At 40.9% G+C, this 26,214-nt stretch overlaps 1 protein-coding gene across 1 annotated transcript; it reads left to right on the forward strand.

The window, feature by feature from the left end:
* The first annotated feature begins 4,637 nt into the window (after nucleotides 1-4,637).
* Nucleotides 4,638-24,325, forward strand: LOC143457753 (zinc finger MIZ domain-containing protein 1-like). The gene is made up of 21 exons (XM_076955264.1): nucleotides 4,638-5,130; nucleotides 5,663-5,776; nucleotides 12,492-12,597; nucleotides 13,577-13,715; nucleotides 13,809-14,151; nucleotides 14,240-14,380; nucleotides 17,492-17,779; nucleotides 17,943-18,230; nucleotides 18,566-18,698; nucleotides 19,171-19,245; nucleotides 19,588-19,723; nucleotides 19,804-19,882; nucleotides 20,024-20,155; nucleotides 20,297-20,402; nucleotides 20,543-20,709; nucleotides 20,953-21,020; nucleotides 21,490-21,854; nucleotides 21,957-22,061; nucleotides 22,209-22,480; nucleotides 22,637-22,996; nucleotides 23,181-24,325. The coding sequence occupies exons 1-21, from the start codon at nucleotides 4,984-4,986 to the stop codon at nucleotides 23,310-23,312; spliced, it is 3,696 nt and encodes a 1,231-aa protein (XP_076811379.1). The 5' UTR covers nucleotides 4,638-4,983; the 3' UTR covers nucleotides 23,313-24,325.
* Nucleotides 24,326-26,214: the final 1,889 nt, after the last annotated feature.

A 26,214-nucleotide genomic window follows, 5' to 3' on the forward strand; every position in this document is an offset into this window, starting at 1 on the left:
CCCAAACTTTGGTTACCAGTTGATATTCGCTGTGTTTGACCAGGTGTTGTTGATTCGAGATCGCTTATCGCGTGCTAACAAATAAAAATATCGACATTTTTAAGTTTTTTTTCTTTGTGATATCATAATATGAAAGCGATGCGTCACAACTGAAACACGTCTATGAGCTTTAACGGTTAAACATATATAGCGCTTTGTTTACACAAACCATCGATAACCGTTCGACTGAAGAAAAGCTGTGGCTTGTGGGATGAATGTCGCAATTTGACCTCTTTAAAATCTAGAACCTTTTGATTGAGATGTGGCAGAAATAGGATATTTTTGCAAGCCTGGTACAACATGCAATGTGCTACAGTCGCATCCTGACATCTGATATCCGTTTTCCTTAATTTTCAAAGTGATTCGCGCGTTTAATTATTGTATCGACACTTTTCCAAAAAGGATGTCTCACGTTATGCCAGTCAGTTGTTCATTCCACTCGTACTAAGCCTTGTGTTGCATATTAACGAGATGAAACCATTCGAGACACTCGTTCCGTTAAACTGGTGATAATGACAGGTTGAATTGTTGATATTTACGTTATGTAACCAAGCCTAGTCAAGTAACATAGCAACAGTATTTTTCATCAGTAATATGTTGTGACAAGGGATTAAGCAGCTAAAATAATTAGCATTGCAATTATTTGTACGGAGTAGTGTATAACGTCTAATTATTTCAATGCATTAGAACAAAAAAACAAGCATTTAACAGCGACAGGTGCACGACCAAATTAGTGACGTTTTGCTCCTGGTTGGCAATCTCTGTATGCATTGAACAACGCAGTTCGTTATCGCGTATCTATGCAAGGCCTCAGGGCTTTAAATGGACACTTGGGACTACACAACATCATTGTTACATCAAGGTTGACGGAAGATAAATTTTGCTGACTCATTAATCTTATTTTCTGCTGACTCACTTTTTTGTTTCTTTTCAAATTTGCTTAGTCATACTATATATCTGTCGCGTAACCAAGGTAACCAGTTGTACTACAGTAATTACAATTACTAAGTACGATAACAATTAATAAAGTTACCCTTACATACGCTATGGTCTTGTGACCATCTTCATAAAGTTTTTCATTAAATGTTGAAATAATATTATGGGGTCAAGTCACGCTTTTAGCACTTTATTAAATTTCTATTATTCACTGCTCTTCTAGGCAAATTGCTGTCACTACATCTTGTAAATTAAATATCTCCACTAAATTCACCGGAAGTCTTGGGAAAACCCCTTCTGACGTCGTGGCGCAGTTAGGTATGTCTATAAGTAGCAATTGAGTTGGATTTGTTGTTGCAAGGCTACGTGTTTCTAATTGGGGTTGGAGGGTTTGCTTCGACAAATTTAGACTAAGGTATTCACGCGTTCTTTCGCCGCTAAACGCTACAAATAGACGTTTTCGCAAGGAACATACTGATGTGGTATTTTATAAAACAGGGAAAAATCGCATCTACGTGATTTAACCGCGTTGTAACTTGTCGGTTAGCTACAACATGGGACAGGAATAGCAAAGTAGCCAACCAGCCACCAACTACAGTGGAGATGCTTCGTCAGAAATATTTTAGGGCGATATGGTTTTTTATCTTCAGCATGAATTGCGTTTTGTGTGTCGAACAATTTTCGCGTTCTTTAGCCGGGAACCTGTTCATCCGTTTCTCGAATAAAAATAATTTATCTATCTACGTAGTAAATATCTGATTGTTACGTCATAGACCGTCGCTACATTTCAATTGGCTCCGTCGAAAGCTCAGCCGAGTACGAAACACAAATGTTTATGACGACACATAAGTATCGACCACCGCCCATTGCGACAAATTTGAATTTTAATGAAGTGACGTCACAGTCAACCGCGCCTACGCAATAGTAGGAAAGTGACACTGTAGTGTATATATGAAGAAAGTTATGTAATGTTGATCGTAGTATTTCGAATACGAGATCTTAGTACGTCGAATATGCTGATATGGGTAAAGCAGAAACAGTGTGGGCTGTTGTTGTTGTTGTTAAATATCTAAACCTGCTAGGCTTTAGTTTTTGTGGCATTTAATCACAACAATTTTAGTTCTGTTGGCCACACTGGAGCTTCAGTGCCCAGTTATCGCTGATGTGTTAAGTTCTGGCAGCAACAATTTGCACTGGGTTTGACAACTGAGAGTGAGCGATAGATGTATTAATTAAGCCAGCGATTAAGTCTTTTGCTTAAGCTATAGAGGTATCCAAAGGAATTTAAATGCTGTCAAGATCCGTATGTTAGTCGTGTTTTCAATCTTATCCACCAATCAAGAACACGGATTAGCTAAAAAAATTGAGAAAATTCTCCGATATTCGTTGGTGGTCCTGGTGACAACGAGCTTGTACAAACGACGCGTTTTCTTTGGTAATTCGCGGTACCTTCTGTGAGATACTTTCTCTTTAAAGTTGAATACTCGGTGCGCACTTAACAATTATGACGTCACCTACAATCGCATTGTTTACTAATACTTCAGTTCGTTTGTTTTCGTACGATCAGAAATACGCTTCAACTATATAAATCTGTGGAAGCAAAAACAGAATCTTGCTTAATGTTCAGAGAGTGTATAGACTGAAGTTACACATGAGATGCGGCCTACATTTATCTTTTTAAAATTACTTTGGATTGGAGCTTCAAGTAACTTAACCTTTAGGTTCCTAACATTTCTGATAGTAATAGTTTTCCTACAGAGTCCATCAGGCGTGAACTTGTTTTAAATTTAAAGTCACTGAACGAAGGACGAGTTAGCTTTTTTCAGTTAAAAGAAAACAATGAAACTGAAGTTTACTGCATTGTTTTGAAAATAGTTGTATACAATTTTAAACACGTTGCATTTAAAAGTAGCGCAACCAACAACCGATTGTGAATGTAACAAAGGAGAAAAGTTTCTTTACAGTTTACACGAATTTTTCCCAACACTTGAGTTGTCTTTCCGGAAAAGACCTGTAAATTTTCTTATACAAAGTAAGCGAGTGTACTGTGTAGTCCGGAATATTAGGTCGTTAGCTTTGCATCACTTTTTCCTGTGTGCTCTAAATGAACAATACTGGTATTTTGTTTCTATGTAACCAAAAATAGTTTGAGTTTGAATAAGACCAACCGCACATTTCCTACAAACGTCATGAAAACGTATTATTAGCAAAGCATTTTTACGTAACCTCATTGCGTCGCGGGATTTCGTATTCGCTTTCGCTGCCGTAAAAATACTCGTTTTCGTCTATTTAATGTCACTATGACGTCACAATCCTCTGCCACCCGTTCCCAATAATGTATTATTAATGACGATTTTAATAGAAAACTTAAAGGAACCGGATTGCGTGCTTACGTAACAATCGATACGTTTGTTACGTGGTTGTAAATCTAGTTTTATTGCGTCACAAAATTCGTTTATGACGATTGTTACTGTTAACAATAACATAAACTTTATTAATCCATATGATTAACAAATCGGTTCCAGTGGTTTTATGTCTCAGAACGTTCTATGCATACAACATAGATGTTACATGTCTTTATAAACGACATATATTTGTTTTGGTTAATTTATTAACTTTGAGTGATTACATGAAGATTTATTACTGTCTTAGTAAAATTGTTTGTCCTGTTTGTGAGGCTTTTAAAATATTTTAAGAGTAAAGGTAGCTTGTAAAGAAATATCAGAATAATAATATAAAAAAAATAACAAAAAATATAAGAATTGTTTTAAGAAAGTTATTTTTATAACTGCAACACGACTTGAAATACGATGCGCCGGTAAGTAAAGTGGCCTGTACCTTTTACTCTCTCGCGCTGTTGTTATCAAATTTTTTCCTCACTTTAATGACAACACATGATGTAACAAGGCTTACAGCGCTTCAAGCGGTACAGTTTGTTCATAATTACACGAAACAAGTTAAAAGATGTAGCGGGTTCAGCGATATCAAATCGATTTTTTTCTTCTCTCACTTTCCGAACCGCCAGTGTTGAGCGGACCGCGACCGACCTGACTTAATTGATAGAAAAGAGCGAAAACCGCTGTTAGCTCTGTATGCTTGCTACTCGCCGTGTCTACTGTTATTTATGACGGCATAGTTGACTTTTCTCTTTCTCGCTCCCCGCTCCTCTTTTTATTCTCTTTCTTTTTTCTTTTCAGCTCCCCGCTTATGGAGACAGATAGCTACGAAAAAGAGTGTTGAGTAATCCACGACCAGCAAACTGTAGAATTCCGATTCACTATTAGGCATGGCCTAACGCGGAGTGTGTGTCTAGTAGCTCGCTATGCTAAACAATTAGACGATTGAAAAGTGATTTTGCCCAATAGACAGTGTAACTGCTGTTTCTTTTGTTGAAAGTCGCTGAGCAGCGAAGGTGTATTTAGTTGGTTGTCGCTTGGACAAGTGTTAGTGCTTCGTGTAGACACTTGTTAGGTCATATTTAGAATCAATTATGATGTCATTAAAAAGCTGCTGTTTCATAAACATGTATTATGCAATAAAAACCGTTGTTGCAGTGGAAACAAGGTTTATTCTGAAAGAAGTACAGTCATTTAAATAGGAAAGGTGCCTTTACGTGCCTGTGAAAGTGTGTTGTGTATAACGATGCTTTTATTTTCAGATCGAATTAGACCAATTAATTATTTATTTAAGTGTCCGCAAGTGGTATAGGCCCTACTGCTACTACCAACAAAGCCAATATCTGTCGAAGCTGCTTTGCATAAGATAATCACACATCGTAAGCGTGAAACCTAGACAAGCAACAAGCGGATTTTGATGTACAATAAACGATTGGTTTATGACGTAACAGAAGTGCACAAAAGACGACACAAAACGAAAGAGAGAAGGGTTTTTACTCAAACTTGTGCCAATGACGCCTAGCGGTTGGCGACTTTGCGCAACGGAGTCAGCATCAGAAAAATTTTCACGACCCTTTACCTGCAGGCTACCTTGAAAAGGAAAACGTGTCTCATGAACTCTGCAGCTGTTAGTCAGACGATGAGACCCATGACATTGGGTCCCATGCCCGGATCTGTACCGCCGGGGTCTATGTCCAGCCCAATTAATCAAGACTTACACAACAAACAAACAATCGATCGTCTCCAATGCTTACAGAGGGTAAGTATTTTGACCTCTTTGACCTTTGTTCGTGTACTTGACCTTCGTGGAATTGACCTGCGTGTCATTTCGCTTGAACTCGCTGTTTTCCTGAAGAATTTCCGCTTTTGGAATTTTTTGAGTCGTGTAATTAAAATTGTGACGTCATAATTGGGCATTATGCGAACACAAACGAGATAATTGATGTTTTTTATTTAAGTTAGGCGGTGAGAGTACGCCGTCACAATTGACAGACAGTGCTTTGTGTAAACAACGAGCACGGCCAATCGTGTTTAAGTATGTCGCATGACTTTATGAGCCATTTACCTTCTCTCGTTTGACTTCTAACTATCCTATAAAGATGATTGGCGGCTTTTGTCCTTTTTCTTGTGTCAAGTTTTATTGCGGAATCGAAATATTTTTTGTCTGTCCTTAGTTTATCGTGATCTGATAAAGGGTTTACCGGAAACAATTCGTCGCTAATGTAATTACTGGTTTGTTTTTGTTGTTTGGAAACGGCATTTCATGACAGTTTTTCATTTGTAATATGCAGCATTTAAAGAATCCTACAACTTTCGAAAGGACAACATACGAACTTATTGAATGGTGCTCCGACGCAAGAGCGTTCCAACCCCAGTTTCATTCTTGCCTCATGAACTGTTTGAAGGTAAGTGTTTGGTTGAAAAATATTTTCGCCGAAACGCTTTGTGATTTCGTCATGAACCTTCTACTTCGGACGTCTTTAACAACGTTCTTCGCTACTTTAGGGCGTGCTTAGGAGGGCCGGGCGGCGGAGCAAAATGCCATTAAGATTTAAACGGTGATAAGTTTTTGCGGTGATTTTAACCCTCACCTTAGACTTGCTACAAGTATCGATGCTAGTGAGAATTTCAGAGCGGAACGATTTTCTACATTTTGTCCAAAGTCCTACGAATTTCAAGCGTCCACGCAAATTGGATTTGCTATCTTTTGGCACTTTTAAAGCAGATATAATCCACTTTAAGGCTATTCATTGCACTTGAAGCGTCTTTTGTCGGCTGTCTCTTCGCTAGTGTGCTACCGGCATCACTTCTGTTGGCTTTAAACCGCTGAATTAACACTGTTTGTGTTTAACAAGTTCGTTAACTTTTATGATCGCTTTTTCTCTATAAGCTGTAGTTAATGAAGGTTATAAATATCGATGGATTTTAACACAGTCGTGGTAAATTGGTTTTCGGACAGCTTCGACGATATTCAACAATTTCTGGGTAGAAAGTTTTTAATGTTAATACGGCTTCCTCGTAAATTAACCTTGCTACATAACTCAAGGCCAAAATCGACTTGCGGTTTTAAATCGAGTTGGTTAGCTCTATTCGTACCCGGTTATTAAACAATTACCTCCAATATATTACTACAAGCATTCATAGTCATGTAGCAAGTTGTATCGACTGCAGATTGTTGCATATTGAAACGCGGCAACTCTCTACCTACCTATGACGTCAAACCTGCATGCTTGACTTCTTTCGGCGTGTGCGTGAGATCGATCCACTTAGTTACTTGCAAGGTGATGATCTGTCACAATGTGTCATTGTTACATAATCACTTCTTGCATAACTTGCTGCGTTCGTTAGGACGTCGTCATTGCTATTCGAGTCGATAAGTATTTAGGAGGGATTGGGTGTTTGTCAGAACCCGCACGCCCAGTGAAGGTGGTAGGTTAAGATGGGACCGGGTCCTTCCGGGGCATACCAGGGTCATCGAAGCGTGTCAACGGCGCACGGAATGGGAAATTTGACCCCGATAAAGTCAGAGAATCTTTTAAACGCGGCCCGGCTTTCCACACCTTAATGTTTTTCGAGGTTATGAAGCGATGTCGGAATTTTAAGGGGCTTGAGATCACCCTGCTATGCGGAGTGTCAGATTTGCCCTTAAATTGCACGTTACCCTCGGTTGTAACCTTTCTTGATTGTACGTTAACCCCATTGCTACCCCGAAATCCGCGCCCTCGATATTATTAAATACTTAAGTGGCTCTCAGGCCAGCTGCTTCAGTTCGCTGGATTTTTTTTTAGTAAAATATGCCTAAAACTCCACCCAAAATATTATCCGCATGCGATCTATTGGTTGAAGTTGTTTCCCGTCATCACGCAAGAGATTGTTTTTTTTTCACCAAAACAACCGTTCCCATCACACTGAGTCGTTCAACGCAAATCTAAGCAGGTCATTTTCGCTGCGGTATTTCCGAGTCTCATTTTGCGGCTTAGGCGTGGTTCTCCCTGCTAGAATAACACAATACGTTTGTATTTATAACCGCCAGTTCAGACATTTCAATTTAAAATTGATATCAGGAGTGTTGGGTATGGCGCTGATGTCGAGTAGCGTCTCTTTCGATGTAAAAGTTTAAGTCGCTTTAACGTCTATGGAACGAGCCACTGCCAATAGAGACATAAGTCGATTTCCGCAAGTACAAATACGAGTACTTAATTCAATTAGACAACAGGTGACCCAACGTAGAATGCGTCAGGATATGTTTTACACTTACGTCAGCGGAAAATGCCCAACCTTCTAATCCAGTTGTGTTTTACCCGTTTCCAGTTATTTGATATCTATTAACTCGAATGAAAGCGCGGTCGGCGTATTGGCGTTTGATGGTGCACCGAATACCGCGATGATGGGTTTGTGTCTATGTTCTTTCGCGTCGCCTCCCATACGCTATGGTTGAGCGGATTTTTTCTCGGGAAAAACTATTACCTCGTTTTGTTACAGCTACCCCCCTCTGGTATTTAGACATCGAATAAATATTTGAAACATTTTGTTTTGCCAAGTAGTTGAACCGCCATACACCAGAACCACCGTTTTCTGTACCGTTGTTTCACGGTGAGCGGTGTGTGCTTGACTCTTTCTGACTTTTTCCTTCAGTTCGTGACTTGTGACCGATTTTCGATCGAAATTTGCTTTTTAACCTTGAACTTTTGACGTCGCGGCATGTGACGTCACTCAAATCCGGCCATGCCCTTTTTTTGATTTTTCTAAAATGAAAACGTTAATGTCGTTTACATGACAATATAATGCCGTGTCATCCACACTTTGTAATATAAAATGAAATAGATATTTATTCTTTTGTGACGTCATACGGAACATTGTTTTGCTTTAAACTGGCAATCTTGTGATTGGTGTATTTGTTATGCCAATTATGACGCGATAATTGAAAATAATTAGGCAATAACGATGCTCTGTGTACTCGTAGGCGTTATTTTGGACTAAGCTTTGGCGCCCTGTGTCGCCAAATTTCTTTATTCCGGACAAAATCGTCGCAATTTAAGTTCTTAGCCCTGGCCCTCGCGGTCGCTCTTTGCCTAGCGGTTTGGAACAAAGTAAACAGAGTAAAAGGCAACCTACTGACAGCTAATAAACTGGGGTCGTGTTGTTATCCTGTGCAAACTCAGGGCCTCGCCGGGTTGTTTTATTTGTTCAGCCAATGAGTAAATTCTTCTGCTCGTCGGTCCAGTGTGAGTGTACTTTTCGATAAAGGCAGACACCAAATGTACCAGTATTTCCTGTGTCGACGAAAACACGCTTTATGCCAGGAATATGGTATCATATTTCAACTTCCCCCTCCCCCCCCCCCGTTGCCCAAAATCTCGGCAACTGGTTACTAAGGACTCCCGCTTGCTACTTGAACAGTAATCTTCCTCCTCTGACGTTGGTTTGTCTTTTCTATCCGGTAATCTCTGTTGATTTAAAGCCGTTGTTTGGTTTAGCTCAATTGGTTAACTCGTTCTAATGTATAAGGCTGCAACCGGCCGACTGACATGGCTTTTGTTACAACCTGATAACACTTTGGCTATTTCCTAATAACGTTATACAAACACTAAACGCGTCGTAACCATTCCCACTTACAGGCTTTTGACAACCGCTTGTGGTTTAGGCTTAGTCGATTTGCAATATCCTTTTGTGTAAGAGGATTTTTACACCAAGGTTAACGATTGAGATTATCAGGATGTCAACTGTTGCAGGGTCTTTGTAGTTTTCTGACTAGCAGTAGCGGATTTTGTCAGTGGCGAGAACCAGTGGAAATTCCACGAGTTCATCGGCCTGGAAAGCCAAGCCGATATCTTTTTGTAATAATTTGTTTGGTCGCCAGATGCTTTGTGCGCTGCGTGTTGTGCTCTGGTAGAAAGTTGGCTTCTCGAGCTGAAAGTTGTTTTGTGAGTATTCAACTTATCGGCCTGGGTGGCCCGCGTGGCTTCCAAGCCAGACTCCCTGTATGTAGCTCTCATCGTCATCAGTAAGGTGAGAATCTCTGTATATCGAGTTGCAATAGCAGAAGGTTGATTTTATTCTCTGATAAACCGGCTAAAAAAAATTTTTTGCGTTTCTTTTATTCTTTCCACAAGCTAGCCACAGACGCCATATGATTAAAAAGCAAAACCTTTTTTTGTTCTGCGCAGTTTTTGTGCAAAATTTCGCAGCCAAGTTGTAACGGCTCATTAATATTTCCCTCTCAAATGGGAGACGTCATCGCGAAGAGGTACCACCATAACACGCAAATACACAATTACAGGTCTCGTTGGAACTACTTCGGGTGAATTATGCTGTTCCTTCGCGCGATGTTCAGTGCTGTTTCTAGATGTGGAAAGTTACTTAAAAAATTATTTTTCGCACCAGGTCCACAGCAGACGTGTTGACGTCATGACGTAGCGAGAGACACTGACGCAATAATATAAGCGCTTATCTGTTTTAAGATGCTGTTTTGCAAACGCCTTGTCGTCTTAAAAATAACACTATCAGTTAATGGTTCTGTCGCCGTCCTTCAAAATGTCACATACTCTTGCATTTTTGCCCGGGCAACTTGCGCGGAAAGATGACCGCATTGTGCTCGTGCACCGCTATACGTTTATTATGTATCTTGATGTCATAAATGTAACTGACGGGTCACCAAGAAATTTCATTGATAGCCGATGTCAGCAATTAATGTTAATCGGTTGTTTGTGACCTGCGGCCAAACTGCTTGCACTGTTCAGGCACGAAGTTCAAGTTTTTTCTCAATTTTTGCGGCAAAAACGTCGCCACATTGATTTCTTTCTTCGTTCGGCTTGATAAGGCTTTGTTAGTGCTTTTCTATTCGTTGTTTATTTACGGTTACGTGTGTTTGATGTTTAAAGTTAACACGTTTTTGTTTAATTTTCATATCAGTTTCTAGAAAGTAGCGGAATATGCTGAGAACGACGATTGTAAAAACAACCAGGAATACGCTGGTTTTTTTATAAGAAACTAAAAATGGTTTTTTAATTGAGAACCTTCTGGTATCGGGCCAACTAAAATTTAAAAAAAATTACTGATTTGTTACTTGAGTTCAATTAAAGTTCAATCGTCATAACCAGTTTATTGTGAATAAACAAACAACAAAATGCAAAAATTAATATATTATGCAACAGTGGTATGGTGTCTTGGGTTAACTCATTTATGGGGCGAAGGTGAGGCGAAGGGCAAAGCAAAAGGTTGGAACCACCATAAAAACCGCAGTAAATTTACCCCTAAATACTTACGACCGGCGCCCTATGTTGGCGTGAACGGAACACAATATTGTGTATCAATTTTGCGCGGACATTGGAAAGACGAAAAGTGCCGCATATTGCGCGCAATTCCATTTCCGAAGCTTGCTCGAAAACCTCCTCGTACTCCACGCATTAATAATTGAGATTGGTCGATCGATATGGGTCAGGGTCACGTGACCAGATGTTTTAGACCAGTGTTTTTATCATTTCGTCCTAGAACATAGTTTGGCTCAATCGATACTGGATGTTGGGTCCTTGAGGAATACCTGGCAAGCGCACAAAAGTGTTGATGCCTTATAATATAGAAAAATTCGAATTAAAACAGCAGTGCTTCGGTACCCGTCGTTCTGGAGCTTTTGGCCTTTTGGCTTTGTTTTGCCTTTCATTTTTTCAAGTAATAAAAATAAGTTGTATCGATAATTTCTTTTGCCAAATAATGAATCATCTGCCGGATTAAATGTCGATTTATCATCGGCCTATTCGTGTCCGATTTTCGATTCGTCATAAATACATATTTTGATTTTTTAGAAAAACTAAACCTATTTATGCGCACGCGTCAAAATTTAATAACTTTTCGCTATCGTCTTCGCACGTACGTCAAAGTGTTCCATTCTGACGTAATGCACATATGGCGCGAAAGAGCAAACGTCGTGTTGGGAGGATTAAGAAAAATATTTTCGAAATATCGTTGATTGATTTGCTTCCGTGTTCCAAACGTCACTACTGCATTTAGAGTTCAGTGTAATCGCTTTTCATAATTCTGACCTTTAAAAATAATTTCACTGTGAAATTTGTGACGATGTGTTGTTGGGAACGGAAGATTGACCGTTGTTCTATATTAATATAACGCGCCGACATAATTCTAGCTTAATATCTCATGCGTTGATAGATCATAGAATCTTATTGATCGGTTCTATGAATTTTCCTCATTCAACATGAAATGTTCTGTACGGCAACTTGCAAATGTCTTATCGATTTATTTAGGCATAAAGCAGCAGTTGCAATTAACTCAGTGAATGCCGCTACATTGACAGCGCGTTGTCGTTATCTTCTTCCATGATAACGTCATAATGGTCGTTTGTCAATATAAAGTGTCGCGGTGTTTGTTGTAGAGAGAAAATGAACTCCATTAGTTTTAGTATTAGTCACATTGGAAGGATTAAACTGATATTTCCAAAATGCACACATTTTTCTTGAGACATTTGGGTGAAAAAAAGATTTATTTAATTACTGTTTTGTTAAAAAAATTTACAGCGCGTATTTTGCATACATTCAAGCTACAAATAGCGTCAAGGCTTATTTATAGGTTAAAGAACAGTGCAATACAACACGCGCGACGGGAAAAATACGTTTGGCCAGCCCGCACTCTGTTACATGTTCAGTCTTGCAACCAGAAATATTTCTCTTGTTTCTATCGTGTCAAAATCTTGTAACAAGTTTATCATCTTTTCATCTCGGCCCAGTCTTTATATCGCGGAAGAGATTTTTTGTGTTTACGAAGAATCTGATTTTTAACACTCTTTGTTCATCTGAGACAACGCCCGAAAAGTAACACCGATTTGTATCAAAATCTAGAGTGACTAACGATTGGAAATTGGTTATTCCTCGGCTTAATCATCAGCAAATTCCCCTATTTCTTTCATGGTCGCCATACTTTTAAATTAAGTGTTTTAACTAACTTTCTCGACTGATCAATACGTCGTTAATTTTTTCACATTTTCTGCAAAATATACCGCGTGTTTAAACGCACGTATTTTTCCGGTGAATTCAGTTCATTCGTACACTATATAACAATTCATCACCTGTTTATTATTACGTAACAATGAACTTAAGTGTTTTCTCACAGGTGGTTAATGACGTAGTAGGCAATCCAGGATTTGATCTTGACCTCTGCTGGCGACTCCTCTCTCTTTGCTACGAGCAGAGAGACAAGCTTCCTTCCGCTGCAGTCGGTGAGTAAACTTTTTGTTTGATGTCTACGAAATCTTTGATCATTTTTGCACTCGTTTTGATTGACTTCAACCGAGTTACGGAGATTTTATCTAAAAATACTTTCTTTTCCGAGCAACGTCACGTTTACTTTCGCCCTAACGCAAGTTCATGGTCATGTCTCATATAGACCTTGTCATTAATTCTAAAACGCGTGCGAGTAAAATTTTCCTCCCAGATGACACATTTTGCTTCTTTGGTGACGTCATACTTGACGAAACACCCAGCATATGACGAAAGAATAGGTGACGTAGCATATCAGCTCCAAACTACTTGTAATCAAGTGTTCGAACGTTTTGAGATCGTTGTTCAGAGGTGTCATAATCTTATTATTACGACGTGACAATAACATTTTAACACGCGCTACAAGGTTGGCTGTTTTTGTTGTTACCTCGTTCTATGCTTGCCCAGGTGGGTAACGTTTAAAACCCATCATTGCCCCACTTTTAACCCCCACCTGCGCCAGGATAATCACACCATCGTCGTGTTCAAGTTTTTATGACGTAACAAGGGGCTTAGTGCGCTGTCAAGCGTGGAAAAATGTTGCTGCAATCTCCGCTTTTCGGAAGTGCGATAAGATTTTGGCTTCTGACCGACAGCACGTCTTGGTCGGGCTGCCCCGGGTATAAAATCTTACCGAGTTTGAAGGAAGGGCAGAGTCCTGACACGCCTGCTTCCTGCTCACGACTCGATCAATGTCGAATTTGACGAAAACCAACGACTCGGTTTCACTTTGAAACCTTGATTTCACTTTGCCGCTACAATGAGAGCGATTGTTTAGCTATTACGTCTTCACGGTCGTTCACGTTGATATTGCCCAACTTTCGCTGTGGGTTTGCCACATTTCAGCCCCACAAAAATGGGGCTAGTTTTTTACTCTAACAATCGGGTTTGTTTGTTGTTACGAAACGTTGTTGTTGTTATGATTTCATCTATTTTTAGGTGCACTTGGCTCCTGGTGCAACAGAGTCCAGAAATTAATGAACATGGCGTCACAAAATCTTTCCGGTACTTCCCCGGCTGGTGGTCACATGATGAATCACAAAATGGGTGGTTACCCACAGCCCCACATGTCGCAAAGGTATGTTGCTATTAATTTGATTTCTATGGCTCTTTGTCAATATGTTGTCTGTGTTTGTTAGACTTGGGCTTTTATGAACAATTTCTTTCCTAGGACCCACGACCACCCCGGTTGGAATCAATCAGCGCAGCAGGGGGGTCCCCACATGCCTAATCAGCACCCATCGCTGTCTGTCATCACCACGGCGACCGTCTGGGGAGTATCAACGACCCAGACGCCCCCGGTGCCCGTTCACAGTCAGTCCTCCTCAGCCTATCCCCGCCCCCATCCTGTCCCCAGCAACATGCAGTCGAATTTTAATAACAACTATGGAGCGCCCCATCCAAAACCCAATTCCTGCGACTCTTACCACAATTCCTCGGTGTTTCCCCCCGGGCATCGTGGTATGGGACCGGTTCGAATGGGACACCAGGGCCCCCATATTAACCCAGATCAGGTAAAAAGAAAAACGAAAGCATTTGAAATGAATCCCCTTAAACTACCTCACAAGCTTATCATTGTAACTTCACTTAATTTTATTTCAGTCTCATCATCCTCAGCCCGCTGCTGCTGCTGCCGCCGCGGCAGTGGCTGCGGCTGCGGCGGCCGCTACCGCCACTGCCACTGCCACAGCGACCTTCCTAAAGGAACACCAGGACCAAAACCAGATGAATTCCTACGAGCAGGTATGCTTGGAGACCCGAGAGCCTTTTCCTTCTCATAGATCGCTGTCTAGATTATCAAGAAGAAAATATTGTTCTCGCTCGTGCACACTCTGTTTACACGACTGGTGCGGTCGCTTTTATGACGTCATCAATCTTATCTTTCACGAACTGACAGAGACCAGGCGTCATGTTTTCTATTCCCATGTTCATAATCGCAACGAAAAGTTACACGACCCGAAAAGAAGTTTCTGGAAGCATTTCGCAAAATCCTTGTTCTCGTCACAATAAACTTTGTAAAAGCAATAAATTTTAAAGAACGTTTAAAGTCGCAATTGAACGATTAATCGAATTATTAACTCAACTCGTCCTAAAAACATTAAACAAATGGCTTGAACCGTAGCAAGCAAAGGTGTTACGACAAAACTGGCTTAAACCGCTTTAATCAACCATCAGTGGAATCGCAAGCAGCAATACACTGACAGTTTTTTTCTGCCCTAGACTGACCGACTAAGAATTAAGCTACTAGCGCCCTAGGCCATTACACGGCGCACTTGTAATAGGCAATGACATTCCACTTGATTATTTTATTGCTTAGTTGTCATCAGAAAGCTCTCTGTTAGCGTCGGAGCATGCACGAAAAATTCCAAAACGCGAACCAAAAACTTGAATTGTCAAAAACATATCAGTCTTTCTTGACAGTTCAATTAACACATGTCGGCTTTAAACGCCACTTATAAGCCCGCATATAACAACAGTGGGGTAGCGTAGGTAGTGTTCGGTTTATTTTACGCGGTCGAAAATTGGGCCAAGTGCTCCGTACAATTGTCATTACGACGTAACAGGAATGCGAAAATGTATTCGCGGAAGGTTAAAAAGACATCAGGGTAGTAGCGTAATCATGTCACAAATTGTCAAAAATGGGAAAACATACCATCTTTTAAGATGTTTGTATTTGTTGTTATGACGTCCACGCCACAATCTTTATGACGCTTATGACAAAAAGATATTTTTAAAATTGTGATAAATTTGGAAAGAATTCTATTGGTTGTGCGAAAAGTGCAATTGGTTATTTTCATTTAAAGACTTGAGTAAATTCCTTTTGCAGAGCAAACTTGACCTATCGTAGGACGAAGGTAATTATTTTTCGACCACGACGAACACCTGTAATTGAACGGCTCGCTCAAATTTAGCGTGAAATTCGTATTTTTATTACTGTTACACCGGCGGCATTTCCATTAAAACTTGATGGACAATTTGAAAAAAGTTCCTTTCGTAGGAAGCCAACCGCCAGTACACCTGTGTGAGAGTTTTTTCCAGTCTGCTAAAAGATTTTTTCTTTCACAGTTAGAGCGCATTTAGCGCATTCTTCTCAGCTTAGACTCGTCTGACTCAGTTGACAATTCGATTCATTACGTGGACGAGATAGGAAACCTTCTGTAAACAAAATCGCTCCATTATTGCGTCGAAATAGCAATTATTTCGTCACGGAGGCCACGTTTACAGGCTTGATGCGACCAAAATGCTAATTTGGAGAAATATCGTTGAAATAAAAATGACGTAATAAGGTTTATTATGACGTCAAATATCGGGCGTGGTATTGCAGTTTGCATTTATCAATCTACAACGTCACACTTGTTTGGTCTGACATGATAATTGCCGCCTTGACAGTAGTTCTGAAAATTGTTGAGAGAAAAACTTCCCGAAAGTTGAACGAAAAAAAGACCTCTCCGCTCATCTCACTTTAACATTGCGGTAGAAAGCTGGAAGTGTTCAACGGTGCCGTTAATCGTTGAAACAAATCAATCTCGCTTAATAACACGTTCAACGATACGAAAGAATGTTGCGGTTTCACAGGGTTTGGATTAGACGTTTTAAGAACATGGAGGCCGTTGTACCCAGCTAAAGCACAATGCTTTTGCATGGTGCTTGCTATTTACAACTTCTCGTGTCGAGAAGCCGATTTGGAAACTGGTTAAAATTGTTTTAACAAAATTACCCTCAATAACGTTTCGCTGAAGTTGGAAGCTTTTGTTTCGCAGACGTCTGACAATTTACACAGCAAATAAAACCGTCAAAGAGTAGAATAAGTCGCTGCTCGTTTTTGTATCGTCCGTAACAGAGGCGTGGCGTGGCGCGTGTGCAAAGAAATGTTCCTGCATATATGCGTCCAATTTTGTGTTCAAATATTTACGGTTGGCTTGATGACGTCTGAGATAGTTCGCCGACGCTCGGGTAACAATATTTTATCGACAAGGGTCGCGAAGGCACGGCATGTGTAGCGTTTAACGGATGTTCTGCTTGCAACATCAGATCAAAGTAAACGAACATAACACCATTAAGTAAGATCACACCAGCTTAAAGTACGGGTATAATATACTGTAGTAAAAAAGCCGGATAACAAGACATTAAGTTATTGGTTATATGGCCGAAGCGATTGGTTTCTGGTGAGCGTAGCCGGTATAGCCCCAGGCAAGCCGCTAACTTTACCGCACGCGTTTGCACTTGCCTCGATTTTGGTAGCAAACAAGTTTCTTACTTCAAAGACCTGTCCCCAGATAACTAATTACCCCACTACCATATTTGGGCACGCTCTCGCGTCTCAAAACCGCCCAAAACAGCCATCAAACAACGTCTACTTCGGGAACTTTTTCACATTAACCAGCTTTTTTGTGAATAACTCTTCCTATCAAAAGGCACAAATCTCAAAACAAACATAGAGCATCATTCATCATACAAAGAGCACAATGCGGCGTTAAGATTTTGACACACGTACACAATTTTGCTGTTTCCTGTAAATCCCGCAACAGTTTTTTTTCGTTTTTTTTTTTTGCTTATTACTTATTACTTTAGTAAGTCGAAGGTAGTGGAGCCAAAATGGCGCCAAAAGGTTTGGTCGGGCTCGGTACAGGTTGCCATTGTGGGAAGGGATTAAGACGAAGCTTTTTACAATCTTCCTTTATTTAAATTTTATCCAGCCTTTCTCAACACGTTCGGGGCCTTTGTGCTCTCTTCTGGGAACTCATTTTCTGCCCACGCCTAACATTGTTGTCATATTTCTACGGAACAGACTAAAAACGAATAAAAAGACAAATGCGGTTGTGATTTTTAGTTTATTATTTATGTTTTTTCCAGATGCCTTCAAATGCCATGCCCCACAACCACATGACAGACCACATGATGCATCCGGGAATCCCCCCATCTCAACACCACATGCCCCCGAATTCAAATCGCAACGGTATGCACCCAATGGTGCCGCAAGCCAATCGGGTAAGGGGACAGATGCCCCATAACTTTGGGAGGGCGCAGTCGGCCCCAACCACTTTTCAGATGGGTCCATCACCGCGACCCCTGACCCACAACGGGCCTCCCATGTACAACAGCGGTGACCCCATGTACAACAAAGCATGTCGTCCACAACAGGTGGGTGATATCGACTTGAAAAGGGTTTTAAAACCGAGTTCTTGTTTAGAACATTGGACTTAACGGCGACAAACCGATTAACAACATTTGCAATTCAGTTAAAACGACTTTGCTATTTGTGCTTTGTCAATTTATCAACATGTTAGAATCTTTTTGTTTCCAGCCTCACGGACAGCCCCCGTTCAACGGAAGCCCCAACTTACCCAGCACCCACTTTAACAAGACTGCCGACTCACCCAATCACATGAACCTGCACAGGCAAGCATCTGGTACCCCCACCGCCCCTGGGTACAGTCCCAGACTGCCGGGAAGTGGTCCTTCTCCTATCCATCCTAACCTACCCCAGCATCAGTTTTACCCCCAAACTGGACGTCCCCCTCACCCCGAGCAAATGAACAGTTTCCCCACTTCTCAAAGTGCCAGGCCCCAATTTCCACCACATTACCCGGAGGTGAGAGTTATTTAATATACTTCTGTGGCGTTGGTTTATTGTTGCCTGGTAATTATGCCCCGCACCTCGCCCGTGTTTATTAGTTCACTGATCATCGTCATTTTTGTCCAGTTTGTCTTGGAAAATATTCGTAATAGCTTCAGGGTTTTATTTACGTCATAATTCCTGATTGTGATGATATAAGCGCTGCACGTTTTTTAAGCGTGTTTACTGAAATTTTATCCATGTGTTAATCTTTCGAACGTGTTGTGTACTTCAAAAGCGCTGACGGTTGCCAAATTTGTGGATTTAGTTCTATTTTCCGGTGTTTTTAGTTTTTTCCTTCCTTTGTTTAGGCGACAAGATTCTCCAATTGTCAGCCCCCAATTCCGGGGAATCCGACACCCCCGCTTACACCGGGTAGTGCCCACAACGTCCCTCCTTACCCCTCCAGTATACCAAGTGTTGGCATGAACGATGGGAAAAACGGTTAGCGTTTTCACTACTTGCAGTCACAGTATTACAAATGATAATTAAAAAACTTAGCAGTTTGATATGGTTATAAATGTGATTAGCAATATCGTAATATCGGTTACAGTAAGCAACTTGTTTGCGCTTTGTGTGTTTGGTTTAACATTCCGCAAGTTGGACGTATCAAGGTCGCACTTCTGTTAAATCTATCCCCGCTTTAGTTCGTCGATGAATTTTTAATTGAACGTGTTCAGAAAAGTTGTGTTAGATGTTAACCCGAGATATAACCGTCCGCCTAACATCCTGACTTGGAAGTTTTGCGGCTCACTTTGGCGCAGATCCATCTATTTCGCCGACAGCGTTCGGAATTTAACCTTCTAAAAGGTTCGAGTTGGCGCAGTGGCGAACGCGCCCGTAAGGGCATAAAGTTTCGTTCCACTGTTAAACCATTCCTCGTCGCACTTCGTATCATTTGCCTCATCTTTTACAGGAGCGACTTGTGAGCCTTTTTTTCCACCCTACCAACCCGGATTTGGTTCCGCCCAGTCGCCCTCACAGCCACCCGGTAAGTGTCTGTTTGTTTTCCAATAAATAACCATTGTTTCGTCACACCTATGTCGATGTTGACTTGTTTACAATATTTTCGCAACTTTGAACAATGGAGATGGTTACAATTAGAAACACTGTTATGGCAGATTCCAAAAATTGTAATGAATACGTTTGAGTCGAAACGCATATTTTCACACAAAAATTTGAAATTTTAACAAAAAGCACATAAAATAATTAGAATCGTTAGATTATAATTCATACTTTAGGGCTATCTATTTCATCAGTTTGGTATTTTGAGCAACGACTTGGTTATTTTATAATGGGCGTGTTGACTAACACGTCATTACTTATGACGTAGGCACCGACGAAATGCGGTTGACGTTTCCGGTCCGTGATGGAATCGTTCTTGGACCCTTCCGGTTAGAACACAACCTGGCGGTAAGCACTCATGCGTTTCATCTACGGGAAAACGTCTTCAGGACTTTATCTGAGCGGTAAGCTGCTTGTGACGTTACTTTGCAACTTATGTGACTAATAATCTCACAGTTTCTAATACGTTTATATTTTTATTTAGACCGGACTTAGATCTCCAGTTCAAGTGTTATCATCACGATGACGTCATGAAACACACCAACTGGCCTCACTCGGTCAAGGTTAGTTTGAACGTTTTTCCTTAAAATATTGCAAAAATTTGTCAATTTAGTGATCCGAGTTAATATATTTTGCGGGACGTTTACCTGTTTAACCGGTTTCTGACGACTTTTAAAAACTTTTCGACAATTTTCGATCCGTAGGTCAGTGTTAACGCCAACTCTCTCTCAATACCCCGTGGCATGGACCGAACCTCCCACAAACCCCTTTATTTGAAGAAAGTTTGCCAACACGGCAGGAACTCCATTGAAATCACGGTGTCCGCGTGCTGTTGCGTAAGTTATGACGTCATTAAAGTTACCAGTGTGAACATCTGGCTAATTTTTTGTCATACGTCGAAATATCGATTGTTTTGGATTTTTGCCCGTTCGTGGTTTTCACTTGTTTTGTCAAATTGAGAACTTTTCATTTTTCAGTCTCACTTTTTCGTCTTACAACTTGTCCATCGTCCCGGGATCAGATTTGTTCGGGAAGGCCTGATGTATAAGAGGAAGCTGCCAGAGATCAATTGCAAAACGAAAAGTGAGAGCATAAATCTTTAAATCTTTCTCCTCCAGACTCCTAACAGCTTGCCCGATTTTTATTGGATGCCAGTACAGGCGCCACGCTCTTAAATGCGTCATTATAATCGTCACTTAAGCCTTATATGTTTCTGCTTGCAGTAAGCCGCCATTTTGCCAGTGGTGCAATCGCGTCCAATAACGCGCTGATCATCAATGGCTCGTCCAATGAGCAGTGTCCTACGTCAGTCAGGGTGTCATTGCGCTGTCCAATCACGTACCGGCGCATACAGATCCCAGCGCGTGGTCAGGATTGCAAACACATACAGGTCTGTTGGTGTTTAAGTTTTTCACTGGTCTGCTATTGTCATTTTTTAATAACCCTTATATCGGTTGTTTTACATGGTCGATGATGGCTTGCCATAAAAGCATTAAAGTGAACTTCCGTTACACTTCCATTTTTTCCTCATTAACGTTAGTTACGCGCACGTGAAAATTTTCATCCAATTGATTGATTGGTTATTCTCAAAGGTGAGATCCCATCCTAACACCTTGTCTTATTTGCATCGCAGTGTTTCGACCTTGAGTCCTACTTACAGATGAACAGCGACAATGCGACCTGGAGGTGCCCGATATGCCAGTAAGTGTCAACCCAGCTTTACACAAACATAACTGTTCTTAACCGAAGTTAACCCAACACTTTGATCAGTAAACAAAACTCGTGTGATAACTCGCGTTACTGCGGTTATATGAAATATTTTTCGCTAAGGAGAACGGCTTGTGTATTACTAAATCATGTTGTTGTTTTGCGCGAGTTGGCATTCCGGTTCGAAAGCGTGAAATCGTAATTGCCTGAACACGGCGGCACAGCGGACAGACTTCTTACGAACGTGACCGCAAACTGTGATTTTGTTTATTTTTCGCGAGATTCCGATTCCGACATTTTGCACGAACTCTGTCCAATTAATCCGAAAATAGCTCCGTATGCTCAAAATAAAACAGCAGCAGTAACCGCTATCTATTTTCCGGTCTTAAAACGGTCAAGTCATTAGGAATGGATTAATCTCTCGTACATGATGAAGCGCTTCATCGAAATCTTCCTTTTTTAGCAAAAATGCCCTTTTGGAAGTCCTACAAATTGACGAATTCATCCAGAACATTCTCAAGAGCTTACAGGACCGAGACTGCCACCAAGTGTGCATCGACGCCAATTGTAATTGGACGCCGTTGCCTATGACGTCACAGCATGAGCCATTATCGCGTAACTCGTACGGTCCGATTGATCACCGGGAACATAACGGTGTGATCAAAGGGGACGGTTTTAATCCGGGCAACATCAAACAAGAACCGACGGCCAACCACACCGGGTTCGGTTTTAAGCAGGAACCCCTGATCAGTGCCCTCAGTATAAAGCAGGAGCCCCACAAGCACAGGGCCGACTTTCCTATCAAACCAGACCCGGACGGACCCCCAAGTAAGTAACTCGCCTGGGTGATAAACATTTTAGTGGATGATATGCTTCGAAATTTGACTCCGCTTTTCAACAAAACTTTAAAACAGTTTTTTCTCGTTTCAGGTAAAAGAGCCAGGGGTAATGCTACTTCGCCAGGGTCAAGTTTTCCGGCCCCCAGTCCCGGAAATTCGATGGGTTATAATAAAATGACCCCCGACAATTCATCGGGTAAACAAAATTGTTATGGATTGATTTAATCAGTTAATTTTGATAAAACATTGTGGAGTGAAAGCACATTGGGTAAACATTTCTAAACGTCATCAAACACATGAGGATTCCGTTGCTCTCATGCACTTTATCTTCCACCTTGTGTAGGTTTTCCACTGTCCTATGACGTCACTAGATGCCCCGGTGGGAATATGACGACATCTGTTTCCGCTGCACATCCGGGTAACGGTTTTCTCAAGGGCGGACCAGCAATGCCCTTCAGCCAAGACATGGGTGGCGGGGTCGCGATGAACGACTTGGTCCCCATCGAGAAGAGATTAAACCCGGCCATGTCCGTGGGGGCCAACGTTCCTGGTGCTAATAACCCCATGCCTGGTGCTGGAAACCCCAACATAATGATGAGCAGCAACTCACCCGGAGTAAGTGTTCTAGTGATTCTTCTGTTCACTCAGACGCATGCGTGGCACACTCAATTATACTGACTTATCTCCTGACTTGAGTAACTCTACTCAGGACTGAGTTTTAGTTGTTTATCTTTTATCGCTGCTTGAATAATGTTTTGTTTCTTCTTGCAGCGGCGTTGTATGGGGAATCCCAAAACCCCACAGGGTCCGGGAACCCCAATGAGACCTCCAAGCAGCAACGTTTTGACTCCTCAGTCAATAGGGATAAGCAACAACTGTTCAACCCCGTCTTCCGGGGGCCACATCTCGGCCCCGTCGTCGAACAACCCCACGTCAACCCACGGTAGTTTAACTAACCCCGCTACCCCGGTGGTCACCTTACCCCACAGTTGTGACACCCTGGATCCGGATGGGGGCTTGAGCGCTTTGGATTCGCTCTTAAACGGCGACGATGCTAATTGTGGGGGGGATCTCGACGCGTCCACTTTAACCTTTGACACTGCTGGCGGGATGAAGACGGACAATTTAGAGGTAGGAAGAAATTTTATACCATACCGTGAAATAAACGTTTAAATGTGTTTCCTCGACTGCATGCTGTGCGAGTTCTGTGGCAAAAACTTAATTTTCTCTTGTAGTTAATTTAGTTGCTAGGTTTAATAACTTATTGCGACAACTAGAATAACACGTTTTAATATCACCTTCTGCTTCTGTGCAGATTCCTGACAATGATCTTATGGACATGTTCCCTTTAAACGAAATAACCTCACCCGTCACTAGCGGCGCCAACCCAACCACTATGAGCAGCAGTAACACGAACGACGATGATATTCTATCCTTGTTTGACTAAGTCTGACTTTTCATCTGTTCATTTTTACGACTTTTAAAGATATTTTAGCAATCTTTGGTCCATTTCTCACCTATTCTTGTATTTTGCGACAGAAAACATTTTCATGACCGTCTCTGGTCTGACCTTTGAACTCTAAACTTGCACTTGACGTGTTGAACTTCTTTCCAGATTGTTCCTTATTCTTTGTATCGTGGTTACGTTTTAGCGAATTTTATCTTACCGTCTTGACCTCTGAACTTCCAATATTTACCCGGAACGACCTTTGACCTATTTTTAACACAAAGCCGAGTGCAGTGAAGCGTGAAAATCAAAATATTTCGAAGGTGTCATATTATACATGACGTCATACATTCCTAGCTTTGTCAACAGCGCCTATTTATTTGAGCTTATTTAATCTATCTCATTTGCTTTCATGTTTGTGTCGCTTGTGATTGGTGCTGAGTGGAAAGTGCCATATTTTTGGGGGTCACCAGTGTTTTTTCGGCGCAGTTTCGTGGCCCGGCCCCTAAAGTTTTAAAATTCTATGTGTTCGGTTTGCTGATTATTAGCAAAAAAATAGTGTTTAGTAGCTACAGTGAACTGCTTTTTACAACAATTGTGATGTTATTTTATCATTTGTTTCTGCGTTTTATAGATCTGCAATAATCTCTTAATCAGAGTATTTGATCAAAGTTTTTATGAATGAAAAAAAGATTTAAAAATTTTGTTTTCAGTTTTGTTGAGACATGTATAGCATTGCCGTTAATGGAACGCAAATTCCACAAACTTTTGCAAATTTTATACCGAGCGTTTTTTTCTACACACGGACAGTCGTACTTCGTAGTCGTTCGTTTTTGCACCAAAGTGTTTCCACAAACCCAGTCAATTTACACCAAACCTCTGCCCGCCTAGACAGCCAATTATACATTTTCTACCAGCACCCCTGTTTACATTTCAAGCTGACTTCATTTTATATTATTATTGAGTTATGACGTATTGTCTTGGCCGCAATAAACCATTAAAATGGTAAAAGAGCAAGCAGTTATTTTCCGCTATTTGCGTGATCAGAATAAGCAGGAGCAAAATTTTTGGTAAAGACTAGAATTTAATGTTGTTTGAATAACATTTGAGGTTTCCAAAATCGTATTTGTCGATGAAATTCTGCAAATGACACCGTAACAGAGGTTTTGAACAAGTTTTTGCTTTAACTGTTCTCGTTTCTTTATATGAGCTGCATCAAAGAGTTTTGTCTCATAAGCTTATTACCTTTAAAGGTATATTTGTGGTGTAATCATGCCGTAATTATTAGTCATTAAGCGAGTGAACATTTGTAAGTCTACATTAAGACATGTCAGTCAAACGTCAGATAATGTCGTTGTACACATCGTTGGATTATGGAAGTGATTAATTATATCCTGACTATTTTCTCCTTAATAGCATATGACACAACTTACTATAGTCGAATGTGTGAAAAGTGCCGGTTCCATTCAATAGTGATACGATACTCAACCGTTGTTTGATGCAATGAGTAACCCTGAAAAGGGCATTTAAATTGCAAAACCTGACCTTTCAGACGGCAGACTTGGAGTAGACGACACATATCAGCAAACCTCAAATGCGTTCTTAACACGCTTTCGATGTAAACGTTTTACCTCACTGTAAGTAATTCTGGAATAAGACTCGCGCGTTCCCAATGATTCGTGCTCGAAACTTGGAAGTGGTGACATTGGTCCACTTCAAGTCTCCAAGTGCTTCAGCTCGCTTCAATGGACCAGCTACAGGCTCGGATGTCGCAAGCGGCCCATTTATAAGACATTTAGACTTAGACATTTTTTGCATCCCGCAAGCTTCTTTAATTTAGTACTGTATCGTGCATGTATGCATAATAATAAAAACGATTTGCTGTTCTTGACGATATGTTAAGTGGTCGGCAAAGAAGAAGTAGTTGGACTACACGAATCTATTTTAATAAACGTATTTGTGCCAGGTCGAAAAATGATACTTGGAAACCTTTTCTACAAGTAGGCTACTTGATTTTTATGGTCAGTTCACAATATTGAGATCCAAGTCTCCAGTGCTGTATGTCCTAAATATAGGGCCTGCCTTATAGGCCAATGGGAGCGATGCGACTGCGCTGGCGAAAAGCGAGGGCCCCGGGCTGCTTAGCACCAAAACAAAGATAACACTTTAGTCTTTATTTTGCACAAATCCTTGTGTTATTTTTCAATTTGTTCTCGAAAGAGAATGTTTTGTGGAAAATATATCGCGGAGCTTTGATGGGAGCTGATTTGCAAAGAGTTGATATTTATATCTAACGTTATTATCAACATTATTACTAATGCATTAAGTTATTTAAAATCAGCTGGGTCCCCGCTATCAGTTCTTGCGTTGGGCTCCGTGCTTACTACGCCCGATATTGACTGAATGAGGTCGGCTTGATTATACAGTATTGTGTGTTTGATGTAACATATGAAAATATGTCAGTGGGTGCTACATATGATTTGTATTAAGCTCGTTGTGGTTGGCGTGGTCGAGCTCGTTGTCGGGTATGTTCTTGTTTCGTGAGATGTACTGACCGCCAGATGGCGCTAGTGAGTTCTTGTAAAGGGATTCGGTTTAAGCAACACTTAAAATTGTTACTTTTGAAGTTATATTCATACGTAATAAATAAATGGATGAAACTATGTCTCCATATGAATTCACTGCAAAGGCGGGCTATGTCGAATGCATAAGATTTCAATTGTAGTTGCTTGCACTTCAAGGGGGTGCTAGATTGTAATTTCGTCGAACGATTCCACTAAATTGTTACTGGATTTACCTATTTCAAGGTTTATGTGCAATAAGGTGAAAGTTATGATTTCTTGTGCACTTATCGTTTGCATTTTCTATAATGTTTTAAATATTTCAAGTCATAAAAACTCAT

This window comes from Clavelina lepadiformis, chromosome 1 (assembly GCF_947623445.1).
Source record: "Clavelina lepadiformis chromosome 1, kaClaLepa1.1, whole genome shotgun sequence".
NCBI lineage: Eukaryota > Metazoa > Chordata > Ascidiacea > Aplousobranchia > Clavelinidae > Clavelina > Clavelina lepadiformis.

What these genes read in the sequence shown, in the direction of transcription:
- LOC143457753 (XM_076955264.1), top strand. Translation starts at nt 4,984, where the DNA reads ATGAACTCTGCAGCTGTTAGTCAGACGATGAGACCCATGACATTGGGT. An exon ending in GTCTCCAATGCTTACAGAGG is followed by an intron (nt 5,131 to 5,662) that starts GTAAGTATTTTG and finishes TGTAATATGCAG; the next exon opens with CATTTAAAGAATCCTACAAC. An exon ending in AGACCCGGACGGACCCCCAA is followed by an intron (nt 21,855 to 21,956) that starts GTAAGTAACTCG and finishes TTCTCGTTTCAG; the next exon opens with GTAAAAGAGCCAGGGGTAAT.